Source organism: Sinocyclocheilus grahami, unplaced genomic scaffold, assembly GCF_001515645.1.
Source record: "Sinocyclocheilus grahami isolate Dianchi unplaced genomic scaffold, SAMN03320097.WGS_v1.1 scaffold327.1, whole genome shotgun sequence".
In the NCBI taxonomy this organism is placed as follows: Eukaryota; Metazoa; Chordata; class Actinopteri; order Cypriniformes; family Cyprinidae; genus Sinocyclocheilus; species Sinocyclocheilus grahami.
Genome location: NW_015505506.1, coordinates 478,428 through 501,903, shown reverse-complemented (window position 1 = coordinate 501,903; position 23,476 = coordinate 478,428). Strand labels below are relative to the sequence as shown.

At 37.7% G+C, this 23,476-nt stretch overlaps 1 protein-coding gene across 4 annotated transcripts in view; it reads left to right on the top strand.

Moving 5' to 3' along the window:
• Positions 1-23,476, top strand: part of LOC107602463 (1-phosphatidylinositol 4,5-bisphosphate phosphodiesterase eta-2-like) — a 63,179-nt gene that overhangs the window by 5,788 nt on the left and 33,915 nt on the right. For 3 of the 4 annotated variants that reach the window (XM_016294964.1, XM_016294970.1, XM_016294967.1), the window contains exons 1-3: positions 12,745-13,226; positions 17,397-17,543; positions 21,614-21,857. In XM_016294964.1, coding sequence (XP_016150450.1) covers positions 12,989-13,226; positions 17,397-17,543; positions 21,614-21,857 — 629 coding nt within the window. In that variant the 5' untranslated portion in view covers positions 12,745-12,988. Of the gene's footprint in view, positions 1-12,744; positions 13,227-17,396; positions 17,544-21,613; positions 21,858-23,476 lie in introns of those variants that run through there. The other variant, XM_016294965.1, reaches the window with a different exon arrangement.

The window sequence follows — 23,476 nt, the reverse complement described above, 5'->3', positions numbered from 1 at the left end:
GCTCATAATGAATATTAAAAATCTTTTATGCTTTGCTGATATGGTGAGATTCGATTTGTGCTTTTTTTCTAAAATATGGCAGAAAAGATTGCTCTCGCAGAGACAAAGCTAGCTGTATGTGGGAGGTGTGCTTTTATGCTGAAGACTGCTGGTGTTTGTTCATGTTTTATACTGTGTGTTAGTACTGTGAGCTGTAGTCACAGGTAGACAAGTAAAGCGTGACATCTTGGTTTAATGTGACAACCCAAACTCACACTCTCACAACACAAGCCTGCACTCCTTCAATAAGATCATAAGCCTCAAAGAGAAAAAATGTATTGTCCAAACGTCTATGTGAAAGTGAGTATTGCGATGAGATGCCTATGTATTTCTTATTGTTCCTTGTGATCTAATAGCTTCATATTAGCCTGTTTTTGTTCATAGGCCATAGCACTAACACATATAATTACCTACAGGGATTTTTTTTTAAATAGCTGAGCCATCATGTGTGGGTTCTTTGTTTGTTCTCTGAAGTTTAGCATTGTTTTTCTTCCCTGAAGAGATCCCTAAAGAAAGCCAAACATAATTTTGCCAGACAGAACATGAAAGTTCTTCTTGGTGAAATCACGGTTAGCCAAAACGGATTTCTAAGTGCAAGTTATTTAGGAAATAATGCAACTATATATCTAGGATACCATTCATATATTACAGATAAAATCCCAGAGCTGCTTAATGGGTGGGAGTGTGTCATGGCACATGTTGAGTCATGGGACTTAACCTGAATCTCTCGGGGAATGTTTGTGTTATTTATCTTAGTTTTCCAATGAACGAGCATATCAACAATTCTAATCCTCCCACATTCATTTCTGTCAAAAATTAAATATGGCGCTACTCTGACTAAAATCTATTTGTATAACTTTTTTTTAGCCTAATTGTTTTAAAGCTAGGTTAGTTTTTGGATACAGACAGTTGGCAAAATCATACACATCCTTCACTGTGCCAAAGAAAACGTTTGACCTCGGTCATTGCCAACAAAGGGTATTTAACAAAGTATTGAGATGAAATTTTGTTATTGACCAAATACTTATTTTCCACCATAATTTGCAAATAAATTCTTTAAAAATCCTACAATGTGATTTTCTGGATTTTTTTTCTCATTTTGTCTCTCATAGTTGAGGTATACCTATGATGAAAATTACAGGCCTCTCTCATCTTTTTAAGTGGGAGAACTTGCACAATTGGTGGCTGACTAAATACTTTTTTCCCCACTGTACTTCAGCGGTTGATTCTATGCTTTGCTCAAATCTAAATATACAAGTGCTACCTGTAACAATGTAAAGAGCTGTCCTTCTTCATTAGCAGAAAAAATGCAACAGGGGTTAACAATAAACACAGAATACATATGCCAGAGTTAGTTCTTCATTACAGTATGAGCAGTCAGTGTCATCCATAGGCACAGGATTAGTTAAGCCAGAACATTTGAGCCCCCTCCCCACCCAAGCCTTCGCCCGGGGAAAGTTTACCAGCAGGGCACCGTATCCTTTCCCCTGTGTCGCCATCTGTTCATTCAGACTCCCTTTCTCTCCACACTGGAGGCTGCCCTCTCTGCACCGCTTTTGACGCATGTGATCCAACAGGAGCCTTTCCTGTGAGGGGTGTGTGAGTGTGTGTCTAAGGGGAAGAGCTATGTGATATCACTTTCATCTGAGATACAATTAGTGATAATCAAAACAGGCCTGCTTGCTTTTGAAAAGGACAGAACACAAGCTCAGTATGTGCAAATTAAAGGAGAGTTAATCTTTCAACAAAGCATATTAAGAAGGCCAGGGCTAGTTGTCACACAAGGAAGTTGTCATGTATGTGTAAGTACAGTATAAGGTTTTTAGTCAAAACTCCAACTACGCTGGCAGTGGTTTTATATAATGTCTCAACTACCTAGTTGAGTTAAATGTTTTTTTTTTTACGAATTCTAATAATAAATACACTCACCAGCCACTTTACACCTGTTCAATTGCTTGGTAACACAAATTGCTAATCAGCCAATCACATGGCAGCAACTCAATGCATTTAGGCATCTAGATGTGGTGAAGACGACTTGCTGAAGTTCAAACAGAGCATCAGAATGGGGAAGAAAGGGGATTTAAGTAACTTTGAATGTGGAATGGTTGTTGGTGCCAGATGGGTTGGTCTGAGTATTTCAAAAACGGCTGCTAAAAACCATCTCTAGGGTTTACAGAGAATGGTCCGAAAAAGAGAAAATATCCAGTGAGCGGCAGTTATGTGGACGAAAATGCCTTGTTGATGTCAGAAGTCAGAGGAGAATGGGCAGACTGGTTAGAGATGATAGAAAGGCAACAGTAACTCAAATAACCACTCGTTACAACCAAGGTATGCAGAATACCATCTCTGAACGCACAACACGTCAGCAGAAGAGACCACACCGGGTGCCGCTCCTGTCAGCTAAGAACAGGAAACGGAGGCTACAATTCGCACAGCCTCACCAAAATTGGACAATAGAAGATTGGAAAAACGTTGCCTGGTCTGATGAGTCTCGATTTCTGCGGCGACATTCAGATGGTAGGGTCAGAATTTGATGTAAAGAACATGAAAGCATGGATCCATCCTGCCTTGTCTCAACGATTCAGGCTGCTGGTGGTGGTGTAATGGTGTGGGGGATATTTTCTTGGCACACTTTGGGCCCCTTAGTACCAATTGAGCATCGTTTAAACGCCACAGCCTACCTGAGTATTGTTGCTGACCATGTCCATCCCTTTATGACTACAGTGTACCCATCTTCTGATGGCTACTTCCAGCAGGTTAATGCACCATGTCACAAAGCTCAAATCATCTCAGACTGGTTTCTTGAACATGCCAATGAGTTCACTTTACTCAAATGGCCTCCACAGTCACCAGATCTCAATCCAATAGAGCACCTTTGGGATGTGGTGGAACGGGAGATTCGCATCATGGATGTGCAGCCGACAAATCTGCAGCAACTGCGTGATGCTATCATGTCAATATGGACCAAAATCTCTGAGGAATGTTTCCAACACCTTGTTGAATCTATGCCACTAAGAATTAAGGCAGTTCTGAAGGCAAAAGGGTGTCCAACCCGGTACTAGCAAGGTGTACCTAATAAAGTGGCCAGTGAGTGTATATAGCGAGCAGTAAACTACAGTAAAATAATGCCAGTGTGTTACACACATAACAACACAGCTTAGGCTCTATAGATCTTGACCTTGTATGTCATGAAACTGCTCAGGTACATGAAGGTTGAGGATTCAGACGCAGTATTTATTAAAGGGGTAATCCAAAACCAGGGAAACCAAGGAAACAAGACACGAGAGAACCAGGATAAAAGGCTTAGAAATGCAGTTGTGAACACATACAAGACTTAGTGATGAATGACAGTGAGAACCGGGCTTATATAGGGTGAGCTAACAATACTAATGGGACACAGGTGCAAACAATTAACTTGTGTTCTCGTGGAGACCAGTCTTGCCAGGCTACCTTGAAAGAACGATCTCAGAAGGACGTGAGAACACAGAACGCATCTTTGTGAGAATAGAGATGCACTGTGATCTTGCACTCAACTGACATACCGTCAACTGACATAAAACATTTATTTCAGATTATTAAAAGACAATACTTTCATAGTATTTATATTATTATTTTTAGTTTACCATATGTATTTGTAAAAAAGATTAGGCTTCGGCATGTATATTTAATTTTAGCTATATTTTGTCAATGTTAAAATTACCATTGTTAAAAAATATACCAATAAAACGCATGACAGGCTTTTTTCCAGGTCTTTTATCGCTTTATTAAAATTATGCAAACAAAATGACAATGTTTACTTTAGCGAGCTGTCGCGTATTTACAGGCTTGCAGTGAGACGTTTAAAAGTTTACAGGCTTTTCCGTACATCGTGCACCCGCAGCATCTTCTGGGATTTCTAAAAGTTCGATTTTCTCAAGTCTGCATTCGATGCATCCTCGATATCGAGAACACATCCGGGCACTTTCATGCATCCTCTGTACTTGCGTTTTTAAGTATTGGAATTGAACTTCGCCAGTTAACGATGACGTAGAGCGAGAACACAAGGACGCAAGATAGCTTAAGAACATATATTGAGAAACGGCCAATGAGTGCTGATGAATCCGGGCAAAGGATTATGGGAAATGTCCAAGACTGAGTGACAGAGGTATGGGATGGAATGCCCTCTGGTGGTTATCAAGGGCACTCCAGCTGGTGATCGTGACACTGTATTTCGACCTGATGTAGAAAAATCTGTCTTTCAATATTATGAATATTTAAACTATACTTGAAATACATTGTGCAAACATACATGGCTGATAATGGGTAATTATGTAATCCATTAGCAATGGGTTTTCTTTCCAATACACAAGTACTCAAGAAATCCATTTCCTGTGCATCATACACTGTTTCATTAATCTGGAGAGAGTCTATTAAACATAGACTCGCTGGAAAAATGTGCCTGAACTACATTTTTGAAAATGTACCTCTATATTTATATATACAGTATATGTAAACGTACGTACCTATGTATGATTTACTACAGTATAATGTTATGTGAACTCAAAACACTTGTATTATTGTCCATGATTTGTAAACAAATACATTTTGACATTTGAATCACATAGCCAGCTCCATATGTATGGCTTTTCTTGACATGGTAAACTAAAGTGCTGTAGCACACCTGGTACAGCATTGCTCTTTTGTTGAAGAGCGCTTGGGTATGATTTCCATGAAACAAGAGCAACGGTAAAAGCTCAAAGACTTAGAAGAGTGCTAAAATAGGATGGTTGCTCCAGCAAATGTGTTTTTATCTGAAGTTTTTGTTAGCACTAGTGGTTAGGTTTAGGGTAGGGTAGGGTTTAGAGTAGGAGTAGAAAAAGTTATTTTCAGAATAAAATAAATGGCAAGATTCACATTCATCTGTTTCGGACAAAGTGGAAATTCACTGGACATTTCACTCTGAAAGTGTTGCGAAACATGCAAGAAGCAATTTAATGTAATTTTGCAGAAACGTCTCCACGGGCATGTTTTTCCAATGTGCCTGGGTTGAGTCTATTGGACATTTTTTGGTTTATTGTATATTGTACAATAGACGATGTACAGTATACAGTCTATTGTATATTTATTAGAACATTCTGAATTTAGCACTATTCTCATATGTTAAACACTAAAGTGAATCAATTAATTATAAAAAAAGACAAACTTAAAATTGTTGTGTCCAGTAACTTGTTAACAGCATAATCAACACAGAACAACTATCCAGCGTCATGGTGGCTAATTTAGGAATAAACCGTCAACACAGTTGCTGAACAGGCAACAAATGATGATTGACACTACCATTTCATTATTTCATTATTAAGAGATTTTGAATTATTATGTTTAAGAAAGTGGTTCTAGCTGAAAGCTAATTAGCTGTCTTGAAAACACAAGAAAAATGAATGACTGTATGAATTTACTGTATACTGTTAAGATGACCAATAATGGCTTTTATATGTTAGTCAGTTGCTAGTTATGTTGTAATTACACAGTGTGTACAGATCAATTGCTGCAATCACTCAGTTCTCAGTAGGCTATTATTGCTATAAATGCATTGCAATGATGTGCACAATAAATGTAAAGGGTTAATGCTCCCAAAAAGGAAAATTATGTTATTATTTGCTTTGCTATTGCTGTTCTGCAGAGTTTAGCTCCAACCTGTAATTAAACACACCTGCTCCAGTTAATCAGGGTCTTCAGACTCACTAGAAACTTTCAGGTAAGTATGTTGGAGCTGGTTGGAGTTGGCTGGAAACTCCCTCTCAGGACCAGGTTTGGACAACCCTGGGTTATACATTAGCCAAAGAATGTAACCATGCATTTAGAAACTCTTATCCCAACCTGTCCTGCATCTTGTGTTAATATCCTTTGACATCAGAATGAAAAGGAAGTTGCTCAGCTGGGTTGCCTAATAAAAGTGCTCCGTTCTGAACCACAGAACAGTTTTTCTCAATTTTGCTCCTGGGGTTGTCTCAGCGCTGCTCATTTGAGGTGTTTTACTAATCTGACATGGCCCATGCAGGCTATTAAGAACTCTACTAATGAGATCATGAGTTGAAATAAGTGCGTTAGACAGGAATGTGCTGTGCTGGGGGACCCAGGAGCAGGATTGTGAAATACTGCACTGAAAAGTCATGCAAAGATAACGCTGGCTTCAAGTCATGTCAGAACGATCGATTTTATGAGATAAATGCACATGAATGTCACATAAACAACAATGTCATAATTACCAGTGGGAAACACGGGATTGTTCATAAGCGGCAACTGTTTGAATACTGTTTGAACTGTTTGAATCATGTCGATTAGAGATTCATGCCAGAGTATTTATACAGTATGTGGTAGGAATAATTTGGATGAATGTTCTGTCCTGTTGCTTGCCAAGAAGCAAAAGTAATTTCCCATCATTTTCTGGAGGCACAACAATAACAAAATACATACTGTATGTGAATCTAGTCAAACGTTTTATTAGGTGGTGTTAATAACTATGTAACAATTTGATACAATGCATTATGCTTATTATGTACATATATGTTGGTGCATTGTAATTACAGTACATTTAAAGTACATGCATTTAATTAACATTTGTACTTAGACTGTTAACTTTACGTTTCCCAACCCTTACCCCAAAACCCAGATCTAACCCCTAATACTAACCCTAACCCTAACCCAACCTCACCCTTACACCTAAACCTAACTCTAACCCTTAGAATCCTAACCCTAACTCTTCCTTTACTATTAAACCTAACCATACCTCAAATTCATTGAAAGTAAATTTGAAAGAATTTTCTAGAACAACCTGTAAATCCATAGTTTTGTAGATATTTAATGTCAGTAGTAGTTAAGGCCACCTATCGTAAAGTGTTACGTGTTTATCATATAAACACCTCACATTTCTAGGCTCATAAGTAGTTTCGTCCCAGGATGACATGAAGGGATAAGACAGAAGCAGACAAAGTGTCTCATTAGCTTACTGGTGAAGAACACAAGACCCACCTAAGCCAGATGGTCGCTGATGAGAGCTGTCTTGTCCTTTTCACACTTTAGTCTCATTCATTTTAGACAATGTGTGTAGTTGGATCTTGCACATTTAGAATAGAGCAATGGGCGAAGGCGGGATGGCACTAGCCATGGCATATGTTGGCAAACAGAACTGATTGTTTAACCAGACAACCATATGCACAATTTGTTGAAGGTGAGCTTCCAAAAGACTCATTCCTTCAAGAATCCTCCAGAACCCCGTTTCCTGAGTCTGGACTTTCCATTGGGCACATATTGCCAGCATGCATTTTCTATGAGGGTGGCCTTGCTGTCACTATGGCCCCTTCACATCTGTTCACCTTGCTAATGTTGTTCAGCAACATGCCAGAAATCTGCAGAGGCATCTGAGCTACTCCTCTAGCCTCTCAGCTCTGTCAGTCTCGCAGGTTAATACCAAAACATTCACTTTTTTGTTAGGAGAATTAGTTTCCATGACTTTCACAAGATGTCACCTTAGAATGACAGACTTATTGTAGAGGAAAAGTCGCCTGGAGCATCCTAGAGTTGAGTGTATTGCCGGAGATGGCTCATGGATTCCTTCTTTTGGAATCAAACAAGGAACCCCATGGCTAGCAATCATGGACTTTACCACTACACCACCACCTCTGTGTTGAACGACCCTGTTCAACATCAAATACCTGTATGCACATGTCAGCTAGAAACCTCAGGAAAATCTAGCAAAGACACTGTGAAAACTTGGATCTAGGAGTGATTTTTGGGAACTCCTGATGGAATTTAAAAGCAACTGTTGGACAGATGCATCCAGTGCAGCCTAACGTTCCCTCTGCTATTCTGCAGAAAGGATACAAAAGCCCAACCATGAGAGACTGGTCAGCTAAAGCTACCCAGCAGCAGTTCAGCAGTAGCTTTATATTATCATAGCTGATCCACTTGTTTAAACTAATGTAAAAAGCAGGACCGACATGTCAAAACCCCTTAACTGCCTTCAAAAAGGCGCTGATGGAGGTCCCTGTTGTTCAAGACATTATAAAAACATTCTAAGGTCATGTAAACATTGTCAAGTCCAGTCGTCACATTTATTAATATAACACTTTATACAGTACAGATTGTTTCTGCTTCACAATAATAACAGGAAAATAGTGTTACTGTTACTGTAAAATAATAAATTATGAATCAACTTCAATTTCAACTGTAAAACATGATCTAAATTAAATAAATTAACTGAAACTAAATATCATAGTTCAAAAAAATCTAGTTTAGTTCAATTGTAATTAATTAATTAAAAATCAGTATTAGTATACTCTTAGAGAAAACATCTATTAATCCATTAATATGAATGATATTAGGATTTAACTGTTGTGACATAACATGTTTTTTATCCAAAAATTAAATGAAAGTACATTAATAATAAAAAAGAAAGAAAGAACATGGTCTTCTTTTTAATAGAAGACCAGTTGTTATATATGCATTTTTATAACAAAATGCAAACGACATTCTTCATTCTTTAAAGCAGACATATGTATAAATAAAAAATAAAAAAGCTAAAGGGATTCAGCGAAGAGCAGTGAGTGATTTTCCTCACACCCACCCAAATTTTTTATTTTTATTTATTTTTAATAAGATTAAGGACACAGGCAGTAGCAGGTATATTAGGATGCTGTCACTTTAAGATCTAATGCACAGATTCAATATACATCTCCCAGCTGTTCACATTCACTTAAGACATAACTTACGGTGTTCTCATGAATACTCACTAAAATTGACATTTTGACACACTTGTCTGTGTATTTGTCCAATAAAGAGCTATAGGACCCAAAAGAGAACTCAATTCAGTACTGATACACTGCCAGAGATGCAGCTTTCTGTGTGTGTGGTTCGGTTGTGTGTGCACACAAAACAGTACCAAACTGAATTCTCTTTCACACCGTCACAGTTATTCAAATTCATCCAAATCATCTCTCCCTAACATTTTACTCTTGTTTTCATTCATTGATGAAAAGGCCAATAGATTTTCAGCATACTTTTTTGCCATCCATAAGTGGTTTTAGTTAGTTATCTTCTCGTTGTCAACAGTGAAACAATTTTGCTGACGAAAACCATGAACGGAAATTATTCATCAGCAAAACTAACACTGCCAGCAAGTTTCAGCATGATTTAGTAAATGATAAATTCATATACACTGTATTGGTTTAAGGAACATTTTATGAATCAATAAAGCATATGATGGTGGTGTGTTCGAAGTGTGTTCAAGTACAAAAATGAATTCTCAATTCTTGCTTTTGAAGACAGATGCAGTGCCTTTGCTGACCCCATCCTGCCCTTCATATTGACCGCAGTAGGCAGCTGCATGCTTGTGGGTGTAAAGGTTTCTCAGGTGCAAGCTGGGGCAGAACGTTTAATACACAGCATGAAATGTAGGCAGACAGAGCACTGACACTGTACTTTAGACCAGACATTGGCTATCACAGCATGACTTCTGCTTTCCCTTTGACCGGCAAACGAACATGTTTACATGCAGGACCTTGCAGTCATTATGCAGCGACTTTTTCAACCAGCAATTTTTGTCCTAAAAATGTTTTTTTCTGATCATCTTTTAGCATTTTCCCTAGCACACAAAATTTAATTAAATTTTTTTTTTTGCTTTTTAAAGTGCAAGACAATCAGTTCTACAGTATAATTTCCTGCCTCGGGACATTTTTGGATAGTAAGGCAAAGAAGGACTTCTGTCTCCCTTTCAGCATTCAGAGAAGCCTACTGTAGGTCATGTCCCTAAATGTGTCCTTAAATGTTGGCAGAAAGTACAGATAATTAAAAAAAATACCTAATTAACCTTTAGGTGAAAGAGCATACTTTCATCCTGTACAGAGCCAGGAAAACAAAAACACATGTGTTACCTGAGCTACCTACACTTACCTGGCTCTAAAGCAATGCTTGAGATGTAAAGTTGTGTTAGACTGAGGAGGTAACCATAGCATCAGCACTCAGCTTGAGTGCTTTCCAATAGGATCAGTATGGGATGGTACATCGGCACATGCAGTAGGTACTGTTATTCTCACTTTATTACAGACCTATGCATCACATATATATTACAAAACACAAAAAGGCATTATATAGATATGATAGATAAACTTTAAAAGCTGACTGAAAGTATAATTCTGGTTTCCTGTTTGCTGTGTCTAGTTTTGTAGTCATGTTGTAGTATTATTTATAATTGGTGAATGAGACAAAATTGGATTGATTGATGATAAATATAAAAACCTGTATATTGTGTTTTTAAAAGAAATCTTACTCATTTCGTTTGTGTATGACTGACAAATATGCATCACATTAAGTGGTCCCGCTTTATATTAAGTGTTTTTAACTACCATGTGTTTATATCAAATATAATGCATTATTTGGTACAATGCACTTACAGTATTGAGTTCATGTTGAATTGTAAAACACTTTTGCTGCTCTTACGGTAAGTTTAGGGGCAGGTTTGTTGGTTTGGTTAGGTTTAGGTGTGGGTTAACAGATAAGGGCCTTTTGCACCACTTTAGTTCCAGAACTAAATGTACAGTACTAAAGTACTGGGACGATTTTGACAGTGTGTACTAAGAAGTGACGTAAGCCGGTCGACAGCGTCGTCATTTGTGCACGGCGTTCAACAACAGAAACAAAGAAGAACAACATTAACAACAGGAGGATGGAGGACACTGTGATCGGAGCTGTGTTTTTGTTGTGTCTCGCGGGTTTCACAATAATGGACATGGAAAGTCGACGTATACGTAAAGCGATTGAAAGAACGGAAAGGAGGACTAAGAATCTCCAACGACAACTGGCAGTGCTACATTTGCTACAAGTGCCTGCACTTCAGCGTCCGTCCATCTATCGCTGTTCTCCATACTTGCGAAATAAGTTGAGACAATGTTTACAGTATGTTTACACGGCGTTTTAAATCATGGCGGGTGAGGGCGTTTTCGTATTCGTTTGGCCAATCAATGTCTACTTACGTCATGATTAGTACCAGTTGTGCTGGTTCAGGGGTGCCCAACCTCGGTCCTGGAGGGCCGGTGTCCTGCAGAATTTAGCTCCAACCCTAATCAAACACACCTGAAGCAGCTAATCAAGGTCTTACTAGGCACACTAGAAACTTCCAGGCAGGCGTGTTGAGGCAAGCTGGAGCTAAACCCTGCAGGACACCGGCCCTTCGGAGTAGGAGCCAGTTTGGTTCTCGAAAAAGGCAGTACGGTACTAAAATCGCACCCAGTTCCGGCAGTGCGAAAACGCCAAAAAGTGGGTAGTTCCACAATTAGTTCTGGTACTATGAAAAGGTTCCCGCGGTGCGAAAGGCCCTATAGAGGTAGGGTCGACAGTGTAATTATTAATGTAACAACAAAATTACAGATGTAACTACAGGAAGGTGTTTTTAAATGTAAGTACAATATTAAAAACATGTATGTACACAATAAGTGCACTGTAGCAAATTATGCACATGCATAGTAGTTAAATACACTCTTAAATTTAGGCCTAAATATATTTTAAGTGCACTTTCTGTCACCGCTTTCTGTCACATCCAATCAAACTTTAAATGATGAGGCGGATTTCAGTGAGCACTTTTAACGAGCTATTAAATCTCCTATTAAAGGAGAGTTTTCAAATAGTATATACACAAAATAAATTTTTACTGCATTCTTCTAGTTAATATTTTGGAATAAATCTAAAAATGCTGAAATGGTACCACTTTATTTTAAAGACCAATTCACACTAGTAACAAGTTGCTTATTAGCATGCATATTACTAGCATATTGGCTGTTTATTAGTACTTATAAAGCACATAATAATGCCTTATTCTGCATGACCATATTTTAGATCCCTTGATCCTATTCCATACCTAATTACTAGCTTACTAATAACTACCTTACTAACTATTAATAAACAGCAAATTAGGAGTTTATTGAGGCAAAATACATAGTTAATAGTGGAAATTAGACCTTAAAATAAAGTGTGACCACTGAAATGTATGATTTATTGATAAATTATGATTTTACTTATTATGATTTGTACTTGCTTTCAATAAATATACAATTAAATGAATTATTAATTATTAAATGAGATATTGTATTTATTGTTTTTAATAGTGTAATTTGTTTTTTTTGTTTTTTTACCTAAAATATGAATTTTCATTTATTTTGTACTTGTTTTATCTTCCCCCATCCTAATAATTTCAGTCAAATCTCTTAGAAAGCACAGCACACCCCTCCTCAACAGGCTGTATTATTTGAGGTATCATTCATGCCTGTCGCACAAACGATTCAGAAAGAGTTGCACATTAAATCGAAATAGTCAGGGTTACGACTTTATTCATATAGTATCAGCAATAAAGATAGTGATGCTTGCTTTAGCAAGAGCCACTAAAGTCCTGAATGATCTTCCTGTGTATGGGCAAATGCAATTGCATTACACCATTACTTTGAAGTTCAGTGGTTAGAAAACAATCATGTAGATGCTTTTATGATTATAGGAAGAGCTCTCTTCCTCTGATATCTGTGCTGTGGTTCTGTGCGCAATAAGCTACCTAAATCCCCCAGGCCTGGATTACAGTTCTGAGGGGATTTAAGTGTCGGCTTGACAGGTGCTACACAGTCAATAAGTTAGCATCTTTACTAGTATGGCATCTCACAGCATGCCATCAGAAAGACAGCCCCAGCCTGGACTGAAGCTGCTAAGACTGTTCTGATGTCTGCAAGACTATACTTCAAATCCTGCAGGTTTGGACGTATTGTTTTTTTTATGTTCTTGCCATTAGATTTTCTTGTGAAACGTTGTTGGATGGAGGTTTGCATTGAGCTTTGTTTGACAGAGCGATTGTTAGGATAGAAAGGCAGGAATCAGAGGAAGCAAAGCGCAAGAAAGAAATCAAGGATTCTACTAGTAAGTCGGCAACAACAGAGCAATGTGTGCCACCCTCCTGTCTGCTAGTCCAGTCGTGATGCCCCCAACATTAGCTCCTCAAATGAAGCCCGCGCTTGCTACTAAGCTGGCAACACCTCCAGCCCGAGTACCGACCCCAGTGTTGGCAGCTGTCTGCTCTAAAGCTCTTCACAAGCTGACTCTGTCACGACTCATGGCAGGATTCTTTTGGACGGGGGATAATTCTGTGTACGGATCCAAATGGAAGCTAGGCTTATTTGGTAAGAGTTAAAAAAACCTAGAAAAATTTATTCTTACTGTCTTTGTTTTTAAATAAACTTATTGAATTGCTTCAGTTTAGTTGATTATGAAAGTCATTTTGTGAAGTTGCATGTCTTTGAAAGATTATTCCAGAGATTATTCAACATGCCCTCTGACCTGTACATCAAGGCTTATGTTCAATATATTGCTTTTTAAAGTAATTTTATGTTTTTGTCACAGTTCTAGTTTGGTGTTGATGTAGTCTGTGCCAATATTCAAATTTGTGATCTTAGCACTTGACCACTTGTCTAATTGCATGACCTATTTCTTGCATTTGGCCCAAGTGTTCATAAAGACTATAAGCTTGTGTACAACTTTTGATTACCTGATGGGACAAATTTAAAGTATGACAGTGTTGTAAAAACAGTAAGCAAATGTTTTACAGAGCTTTATTTGGACATTTTGATTTGTAATTATTTGCAATAAAACTTCTAAATGTCCCTATGGAATAGACAACACAATTTAATCATGGTGCTTTTAAGTTATAAAAAGCAATTGCAATAATTTTACAAAATACACATACTCATCTCTGCACCAATAAAATGTGCAACACTTCACATTTCACTGCTAAATTGTGTTATATCTAATTAATTTACCTTAAAGTGGAAATTTTTCTTCAAACCCACAATTTCAGGGCACATGAGATCCTGAACACGATGAATGATGGGTACATGTAGCTTCAGCTACTGCTCCAAAGCGGTATTAGAAATAGTGTGGCTACAGTGTGTGTTAAGGGCACTGAACTTTGGCATTTTGCAGACCTGGGACTTACACACTTAATTCCTGTCTCATGCACATGCTCTCAAATGGCCAAGACCCCTTATCTGGATAACAAAACTCAGGGTTCAGAATTCTGAGTCATGATTGGATCATTTTTCAGATCAGTAAAATAGATTAGGGGTTGAGACAAACACTTTATGCACTTCTTTGATACCACGGCAAAAGTTACTAAAACTAAAAAATGTCAAACATTATTAATGACACCAGAACAGTTAGTAATAAAATAAGAGAAAATACGCAAATTACAAGCATAAATAAATAGAAAATATTAAAGTTTTAAATAAATAAGGTCTAGTAGTATTCAGGTACAGAAACATACTAATTAAGTGTAAAAGAAAATTCATAGTGTTCACTGTATACATTAAATATAGATTAATCTTTGTTAAAGCTGTGTCTTGTTGTTTGATTAACATAAATGACACAGACAGCAGCAGGTATTTATAGGCTACTGTCACTTTAAGACAGATCCAATATAATGACACACATACACATCAATTAAGACATATCCAACTGTGTTTATGAGAATACTTTCTGAAATGGGTATTTTGAGATAATTTTGTGTGTGTGTCTTTTGTTTGTTAATAAAAATGTCAATATGTTATATTAGGTTGAACTTTGTCCCTGCATTTCCATGCTAAATTAAAAGTTCTACCACAAGAAATAACATAAAGTAAAATAAACAAAAATGTTTTACAATTTGTTACTTTTTGTCATTTGTGATAAATACTTAAATTATCACGTAATCTGCAAATCTATAGGTCAACTGTGAGGCTTGTAAAATTGCAAATGCTTGACAATAAAAAAACAGCATCTGAATGTCACTGCTGTCATAAAATATTAACCCAATAACTATTTTTACTTGCTCTCCTCGGTTGTTTACAGTGTACCGGTGTGACATTTGGCTTCATCAACGCACTGAGAGGTCAAGAAGGCTGATTTCTTTTGTTTGTCATGATGGAAAGGCACCTGTTTGTACAAGGGCTGACATATGGGCAATCCTTTTAAGCTTTAATTCCCTGATGGATGCTGCTTGAGAGGTTTACCTTACTTCTGTCTGGCACACATCCTGCAGACGAGCCCCTTTGACCTGCTATGTGGCAGCGTTAGAGGATCACCTCTGTTAAACAGGCTTAAATGCCACCAATTGCTGCAGCTTCTTTTGACTCTTTGGTGACGTTGACTTAACTGATAACAGTTGTAACGTCTTTTTGCCAACAAGGCTGTTAAGCCACCTAGTTTATCTGAGTATCCAAGCTGGTCAATGAACAACACGACTAGTCAATTTGTTTTTTAAATTTCCATTCAGGTTTCTCGAATGCTTCAGCCATGAACCTGGTTTCCATAGCAACCATTTCAGACCCACTAGAGGAGTGTTATTGATGAGGTACCACATGGGAAACGCTTGCATTAGACTGCTTTTGCACAACATGGGACACATTCACTAAAGCATTCTTTTTTTGGCATCTACTGTTCAAGCAATCAAAAAGCGGTTCGGTTTAACCCCTATTGATTCTGAACTTCCTGCTGTGTATTCAGTAACAGAGTTCAGATCTATTTAAAAGACCACTGCTCTTGCGAGCATATCAAGGAAAAACTGCTGGCTGAATTTATGGTGCATTAAGCTGGCACTGCCTCACAGAACTTTTGTTAAACCCACCTACATTCTATGTAAAGGTTTAACTGGCAAATCATCCAAAAAGGTTGCAGGTTCCTTTCCATATTCATAAAATATATGTTCTTTATCACCTGCAAAGAACCCTCTTCATATCATTAACTATTTTCTGTCATTCTTGAGTGTATTATTTTTGGGGGTGGCTTAAAGTCAACATGAAATCCATTTACTCTCTTAATGCACATTCCTGGTCTTATTGTGAATGATTGGTGCATGTTATTAAAAAGAAAATTTTGTCTTTGTAATCTTTCTTCAAAATGTAATAACTTGCTCAACCTCTGAAATGAACCTGTGTCAAAAAAGCTATTTAGAAATTCTTTAAGTCTGCCATTTGGAAATGCTGCCTTAAAAAAAACAGTTAACAATAATTCAGTGCAAGTTAACATTAATTCAAATGACAACAGACCATTATTTTAGTATTGTTGAATGTTCTGCCATGACAACACATGACCATGTTTATGTATTTGGTCTTGGCAGAATAGATCTGCTACGCTGCTGCTGCGGCAGAGCAAGTACCGAGACTTGCTGCTGTGAGCATGTAAGAAATATTGCTGCTGCAAATAGAACATACATGAAATAACCCCCATATAGCGTACATGAATCACCTCATAGCAGATCTATACAGGTGGAGCTGGGGAAGGTGGAGGGTTTCTGAAGCAAGCTGCAACTGCTACGGCAAGCACTAGTCATATTTTTGAATGTTGAGCAGCGAGCTCATTGGCTACCGATACAGGAGAGAACCAATCAGCTCTGCCATGTGATAATGATGTCATTAGGTCAGATTGAGTTAGACCTGTCGGACTGTGCCATCTAGAGTTTTATGCCAGAACTCTGTATATATATATATATATATATAGATACAGTATATATATATGTATAGTTGAACTACAATGCATTCAGGTCATGGAAGTTCTGGAGTTCATGGAAGTTCTGATACCATGGAGTTCTGGTATGGAATGCATACTTTTCATAATCCAGTATTTCCAAATGCAAAAAAAAATCAAAACTTCATTTTTATATAGGTTGTTTTCTACAAAAGTAGAACTCCTCGGGATCAGGCTGTAAAACCCTTTTTTTGGTTCTAATTGGAACTATAAATTATGTATTTTTATAAGTTACAAGTACTGGTGACCCTGGGATCACTATTCCATCGCCGCTTGGCCTTGAACAAGGTACTTTAGCCATACAATCAGAGTCCCGTCATTTTGAATAACACATAAGCGTATACACCAATCACTCAAACCTGGATTTAGTGATCCGCTAAAATCTTCTTATATTACATCCTGTCTGTTGATGCTCCCGGCATAATTATTAAATAAAGAGCCACCTCAGATGAGCTCTGCCAATATTAATACCACATTAGTACTAAGAGATGGAAACAGCTGATGCAGAGCGATGGCTCACTATTGTGAACTCATCACTGATTATTATACAATCGTCTCTCAGCTCATCTGCTGTTTATATAACATCGGTCTGTTCTCTGAAGAAACTTCTTTACCAAAGCCAGATCTACTGTTGTCTTAAGTGTTAAAAAATATCTTTGGTGTATTTTCACTCTCAAGTGAGAGTTGCATCTTGGCAAGGGTTGTCTTTCTTTCATACGCAACACAATATCATTTGGAGTGGAGAGTTTGTGCGATATTCAGTCATCTAATGATTTGTGTCTCTGTTCTGTTAGTGGAGAAATGCATGAGCTCCATGCAGACAGGCACTCAGATGGTGAAACTGCGTGGAGGATCCAAAGGCCTGGTGCGCTTTTTCTACTTGGACGAGCACAAGTCCTGCATCCGCTGGCGGCCCTCTAGGAAGAATGAAAAAGCCAAAAGTAAGTGCCATTTTTAGCGTATTGCTCTTTATTAGCCTTCTCTATCACTGACCATGATTTATTAGGACCTTGAATCTCAGTAACACTTTAGATTAGGGAACAAATATTCACTATTAACTAAGAGTTCTCCCTCAATAAACTCCTAATTTGCTGCGCATTAATAGTAAGTAAGGTAGTTGTTGTAGTAGTTATGTTTAGGTATCGGGTAGGGTTAAGGGGTTTAAAATATGGTCGTGCAGAATAAGACATTATATGCTAGTAATATGCATGCCAATAAGCAACTAGTTAATAGTGAATAGTGTTCCCTAATCTAAAGTGTTACCAAAATCTCATTACTCAGATGATGCTCTTTTATTGCTCAGGGAATCTTTCTCCTTCACTCTTAAAAACAAAGGTGCCAAATAAAGGGGGTTCTTGGAGTGATGCTATAAAAGAATCATTTTGGGTCCCCCAAAATGTCCTGCGGACCTATCACAACTACAAACTTCTGCCTCACTTATCGGACACTCATTTTTGGTTTTGCTGCCACTATTAACGGGCTGATCAGTTGAATCAGCTGTGTTAGATGAGGGGAAATTTCGGTGCATCTCAATCAGCTTCCTAGTTCAGTAGTCAGGGCAATAATCAGGGAGTCAGTGATTTTAAGGGCTGTCTCAAATGCAAAATCCTTCCAGGGCACTGGAACGTTCACTCCCTGAAAAATCTCACAATGCACCACAAAAACCAGGGAGCATCCCTGAAGTGCGAAACATAAAACACGTTTTGAAAAGACCATTTTTTATATTTCGGCAAGAACACACATCTCTAGGCAGGAAGAGAACACGTCTAGTTAACATTTATAATTAATATTCGGTTTGGGTGTGTTCAAACGTGATTGGAACTGAACTCTTCTGGAAAGCGGCCCTCCAGGAGTAAAATTAGACACCCGTTTTAGGAAGTACAAATGTTGATATCATCTGTAAAATTAATATAAATAATACAAATATATAATTATATATTTATTATGAATATATGATAAATATCTCAATCTTATATCATTTAGTTGTTAAATATTAGTGTGATGATAACTTTGACTGTTTGAGATCTCTAATTTTTGAGTGCAGAGGTGACAATCTGAACATAGTTTGGGACGTTCTTTGAGATGTCCTCTGAAACTCAAGACCAAACACAAGTGAGATTACTTTTTTCTTGAAAGAAAAATCTAAGAAACTGAAAACTTAAGAGGAAGCATTAAAAAAAGCAATACTTTACTTCTGCCTATAATTCATATTTATGTATGTTGTAGTTGTTTTAACTGTCCTGCATATGACTGGATTAGATTACAGCGTCTGTATCTTGACCTGCCTCTCTTGCCTTTTCTATTTCCTGAGGGTGTCCTCGACTCGCACGAGTTATTGACATCAGACCTCACAGAGGAACGTTACTTCAGTAGCACAGCCGATGATTCATGTCTAGATGACAACGCTCATTGTGTCTTGCGAGGGGAGATAAAGTTCAGACATTCCTGACATTCCACCGCAGCCTGGGAAATTAATCAGCTTCTTAAGTTGACTCAATTAACAGGAAAGACTGCAGTCGCCTCATTGAGCGCACACATGCACCAGTTGATCCATGCTCAAAAACCTCTATGTTAGATTCATTACCGTGTAAAAAAAAAATCATATGCTGGTTCGATATGTTTTGAAGTATGGCAGCTGATTTAAGATGGTCCTTAGTTTTTCATGAGCTGGTCCTGAGCAGGAGCTAGTTGCATTGAACCAGTGTTAATTTTGACAGCAAATTTTGATTGAGTTTTAGTCATAGTCTTTTGACTAAAATGCCATTTAGTTTTTGTCATATTTTAGTAATCTGAATTGTTTTTAGTTTTAGTCTAGTTTTAGTCGACTAAATATCATAAGATTTTAGTCGACTAAATCTACAGTAAATTTAGTCGGCTAAAATCGAATGGGTTTAGTTTCAGTGCATTTATTAAGCATTTCTCTAAAATTTCCAAACTCGTTATATAGGTTTGATATCAAGGTTTTATCATGATAGACACCGATTTAACTGCGGTGACACACAACATACCTTTATCTTAAAATTAAATAAAACCACTTCTCATAAAGAACAAGAACATGGTCTTTTTTTAATGAAATACCATTGGTTATATAGGCTAATTATGCATTCTTTATAGCAACTTGTTTACCATATTCTTCATTCTTTCAAGCAGACATATTTATTTCTATAAATAAATTTAGATTAATCTTCAGGGCTACTAAAGTTTTTCAGTCAAGAGCAGTGAGTGATTTTCAGTCTTTTGTTGCTTGATTAACATCAATGACTCGGACAATAGCAACTAAATTAGGCTGCTGTCCCTTTAAAACCGAATGCACAGCTGTAATGGATGCAATGTACTGATACACGTTCTCCCTGCTGTTTACGTTCACTTAAGACATAATCAACTGTGTTTATGTGAATACTCGTCAAAATGGACAATTCCACATTTTGTATGTAATTCTCCATTCATGCGACGCGAAAGAGTACTTACATACCTAACCAGCATATGCTGTTTTTTTCAACAGGGTAGAGAACTTTGAGTCTGTAAGGATTCATAGAGAATCCAAATGATACCAAATATGTTGACAGCGTGCAACAATAAAATCATCTGAGTATTTACTACCATCTCGATCTGCATTATTTAGCAGCCTATAGGTCTCCTACTGGAAATTGCATGCACATGGCGCTTTTTATGCATTTTATACAAGTTTACCTGCTGCAATATAGATAATCTGTATATGTAGGCCTAACGTTTCACTTCAGTTTTTGGTATTTAAACCACAATCAAGCTATTCTTTTGAAAACAAAAAAATTGTTGCATAACAACATACAAACCACAGTTGGGGAAGTCGTGGCCTAATGGTTAGAGAGTCGAACTCATAACCCAAAGGTTGTGGGTTCAAGTCTCGTACCAGCAGGGATTGTAGGTGGGGGGAGTGAATGTACAGAGCTCTCTCCCACCTTCAATACCACGACTGAGGTGCCCTTGAGCAAGGCACTGAACCCCCAACTGCTCCCCGGGTGCCGCAGCAAAAATGGCTGCCCACTGCTCCGGGTGTGTGTTCACGGTGTGTGTATGTGTTCACTGCTGTGTGTGTGCACTTTGGATGGGTTAAATGCAGAGCACTAATTCCTAGTATGGGTCGCCATATGTCACGTCACTTTTCACTTTAAACAAAAAGATGAATAGCAGCATTTAATATTTGGGTTACAAAAAATGTAATGTCAACAACAGATTACACAAGATGTCAAGTGTGGTTTTGCCTTGTCGCCATGTATAATGAAAGCTTTTGGCTACTTTTCAAAAAGCTCCAGCTTGTCCTGCTCCAACTTCCTGTTTCAGATGGAAATATGTCAACACAAGAAAACTATGTTTGTAAAATGACTCCATATGGTCTTTCTTCTGGCTAATCTTTCTTAAATGCACTTTCGTGTTGTTTATCTTTCTTTCCGTTTACCGTTTAGCATCATTACAGGAATATGTCAATGTAAAATACAGAAAGCCATGATTGACCAATCAGAATCAAGAATTCTAGACAGTAATAAACAGATATATTGTATTTATTTGTCTAAAATCCCATCTTGATATTATGGTGATACATCTCAAACACGTGCGTTAGTCAACGGGCATGTGTTGAATCAGATGCCAATCCAGTAGTTATTTGGATTGCTTGTTTTTGGGTCGAGGAATGAACTACTACAGCATGCTGTTCAGATGTGGCTACTCTTGGCAGACAGGTTTAAATGAGCCCAAATTGATGAATTAAATGTTTCCAAATGGTCTGCATTGGTGTAGGAGAGTGTTTAATTTGAGGTAGCCATCTGCTCTTCTCATTTACATAATCTGTTCTTGAGAGACTTCATTACACACATTCGTAGCATTGGGATGTTGATGGGAGATGATGTTTCTTTGAGAATTTTGCGGCTTGGAGGAAAGTAGAATGTTAATGAACACCTCAGGATTACAGCGTAAATGTCATCTCTTTCTTCAACTTCTCAGTCCCTATTGCATTGTTTTTTTCTTCTCCTCACAGTCTCAATCGACTCCATTCGGGAGTTGTGTGAGGGGAAGCAGTCGGAGATCTTCCAGCGGTATGCCGACGGTAGCTTTAATCCCAACTGCTGCTTCAGCATCTACTATGGCGAGCACATGGAGTCTCTTGACCTGGTGTCAGGAACAGGAGAAGAAGCTCGCACCTGGATTACTGGCCTTAAGTACCTTATGGCCGGCATCAGCGATGAAGACAGTCTGGCCAAGCGACAACGCACTCGTGACCAATATCCTTCCTGATGGATCTCCCATTCCAGAAACTCAATAAAGTTGACACTATCTGTCTTACTATTATTCTGATTTTGAGTAGATTAGGAAACATGAGCACATTGGAACTGTCAGAAGAGTTAGATTCCATGCAGGGGTGTGTGATATTGAAAAATCTTGATAGTTTTGTGATTTTTTTCGATATCGATAATTTAAACAATATTTTGCTTAGATAAATCAAATCACCTTTATTTGTATAGCGCTTTATACAATACTGATTGTGTCAAAGCAGCTTTACAGTGTCAAACAGGAAAATTGTTTGTCAATAATGCAAGAGGACAATAACAAGGAGTAAATTTTTCAGATAAAGTCAGTTCATTGATGGTTCATTGATGTCATCATCTAGTTCAGCTCTCTTCCAATAGTGTCTGTGCAATCAAGCCAACAATATTTCCAGAAATTAAGTGTAACTAAGCAAGCCATAGGCAACAGTGGCAAGGAACCAAAATATCAATCGGTGACAGAAATGGAGAAAAAACCTTGGGAGTAACCAAACCAGGCTCAGTCGGGGGGCCAGTTCTCATCTGGCCAGACGAAACCAGCATGGCGTGGTTAATTCCAGTCTGCAACACAGGTCAGATTGTGCTTAGTGTGTTTTTATGCCGGTACCTTGGCTGGTTTAGGCCTGTCAATTTAGAAATAAGTATGACACTAAAACTGCTAGTGGGTGTCAGCAAGTTACTGTCTTAATAAGCGATTATTGAGTGATTCATTGAATTATTCATTGAAATGATCTGTTCGAAACGGTTGATTCATTTAGAAACGAAGTAAGTGGCTTGCTGCATCCCAATTCGCCTACTTACACTATGCCCTAAAAGTATGTGCTCTTTTGGTGAAGAAAAAGTACACACTTTTGATTGTGTAGTAGAAGAGTAGGCAAGCTTTCGGACAAACTATAACGTCATACAATTGCGTCTTTAACGGACGCTCTGTCGCACAGTTACATGCGTCCTGTCACTGTAAGCTGGCCTGTCAGTCATCTTGTCACAATTAACATTTAATTTAATTTATCTTCCTACTGTATTAGAGAGAAAAGTAACTCGTTGATCTGTAATCTGCAATATTAGCCATATTAGTGTGCACAGATTCACACTTCAAAAATCTACCTGAAGCAGTAGACCATTCGGGGACTTCTGACATACTCCTTTCATACTATGCTTTGGGACACACTTATTCTAATCTCACATACTATTTAGAAAGGATAGTATGAACGTTGGGACGCAGGGGCTGTCTTTATGAAGGATTATTGAATCATTGACTCAAATGATTCATTCAAAAATACATTCATTCAGGAACAAAACACAGTTGCTCTGAGATGTTCAAAAGTTCTGCTCTGTCTTTGTTTGGAGCTATTTCCGTGGGCAAAACAGAAATACTGTGTCTAAAATGCAACTCACTCAATATTAAATTCATGTTTTTTGAACTGTTATATAAAGTTAATATCACATTCGCTCACAAGCTAATATTCAGGAAAATGGCCAGCACTCTTGCTTGTGTGATATTACTTACACGGGTTTATTAAAAGGGTATATATATATATATATATATATATATATATATGTGTGTGTGTATATATATA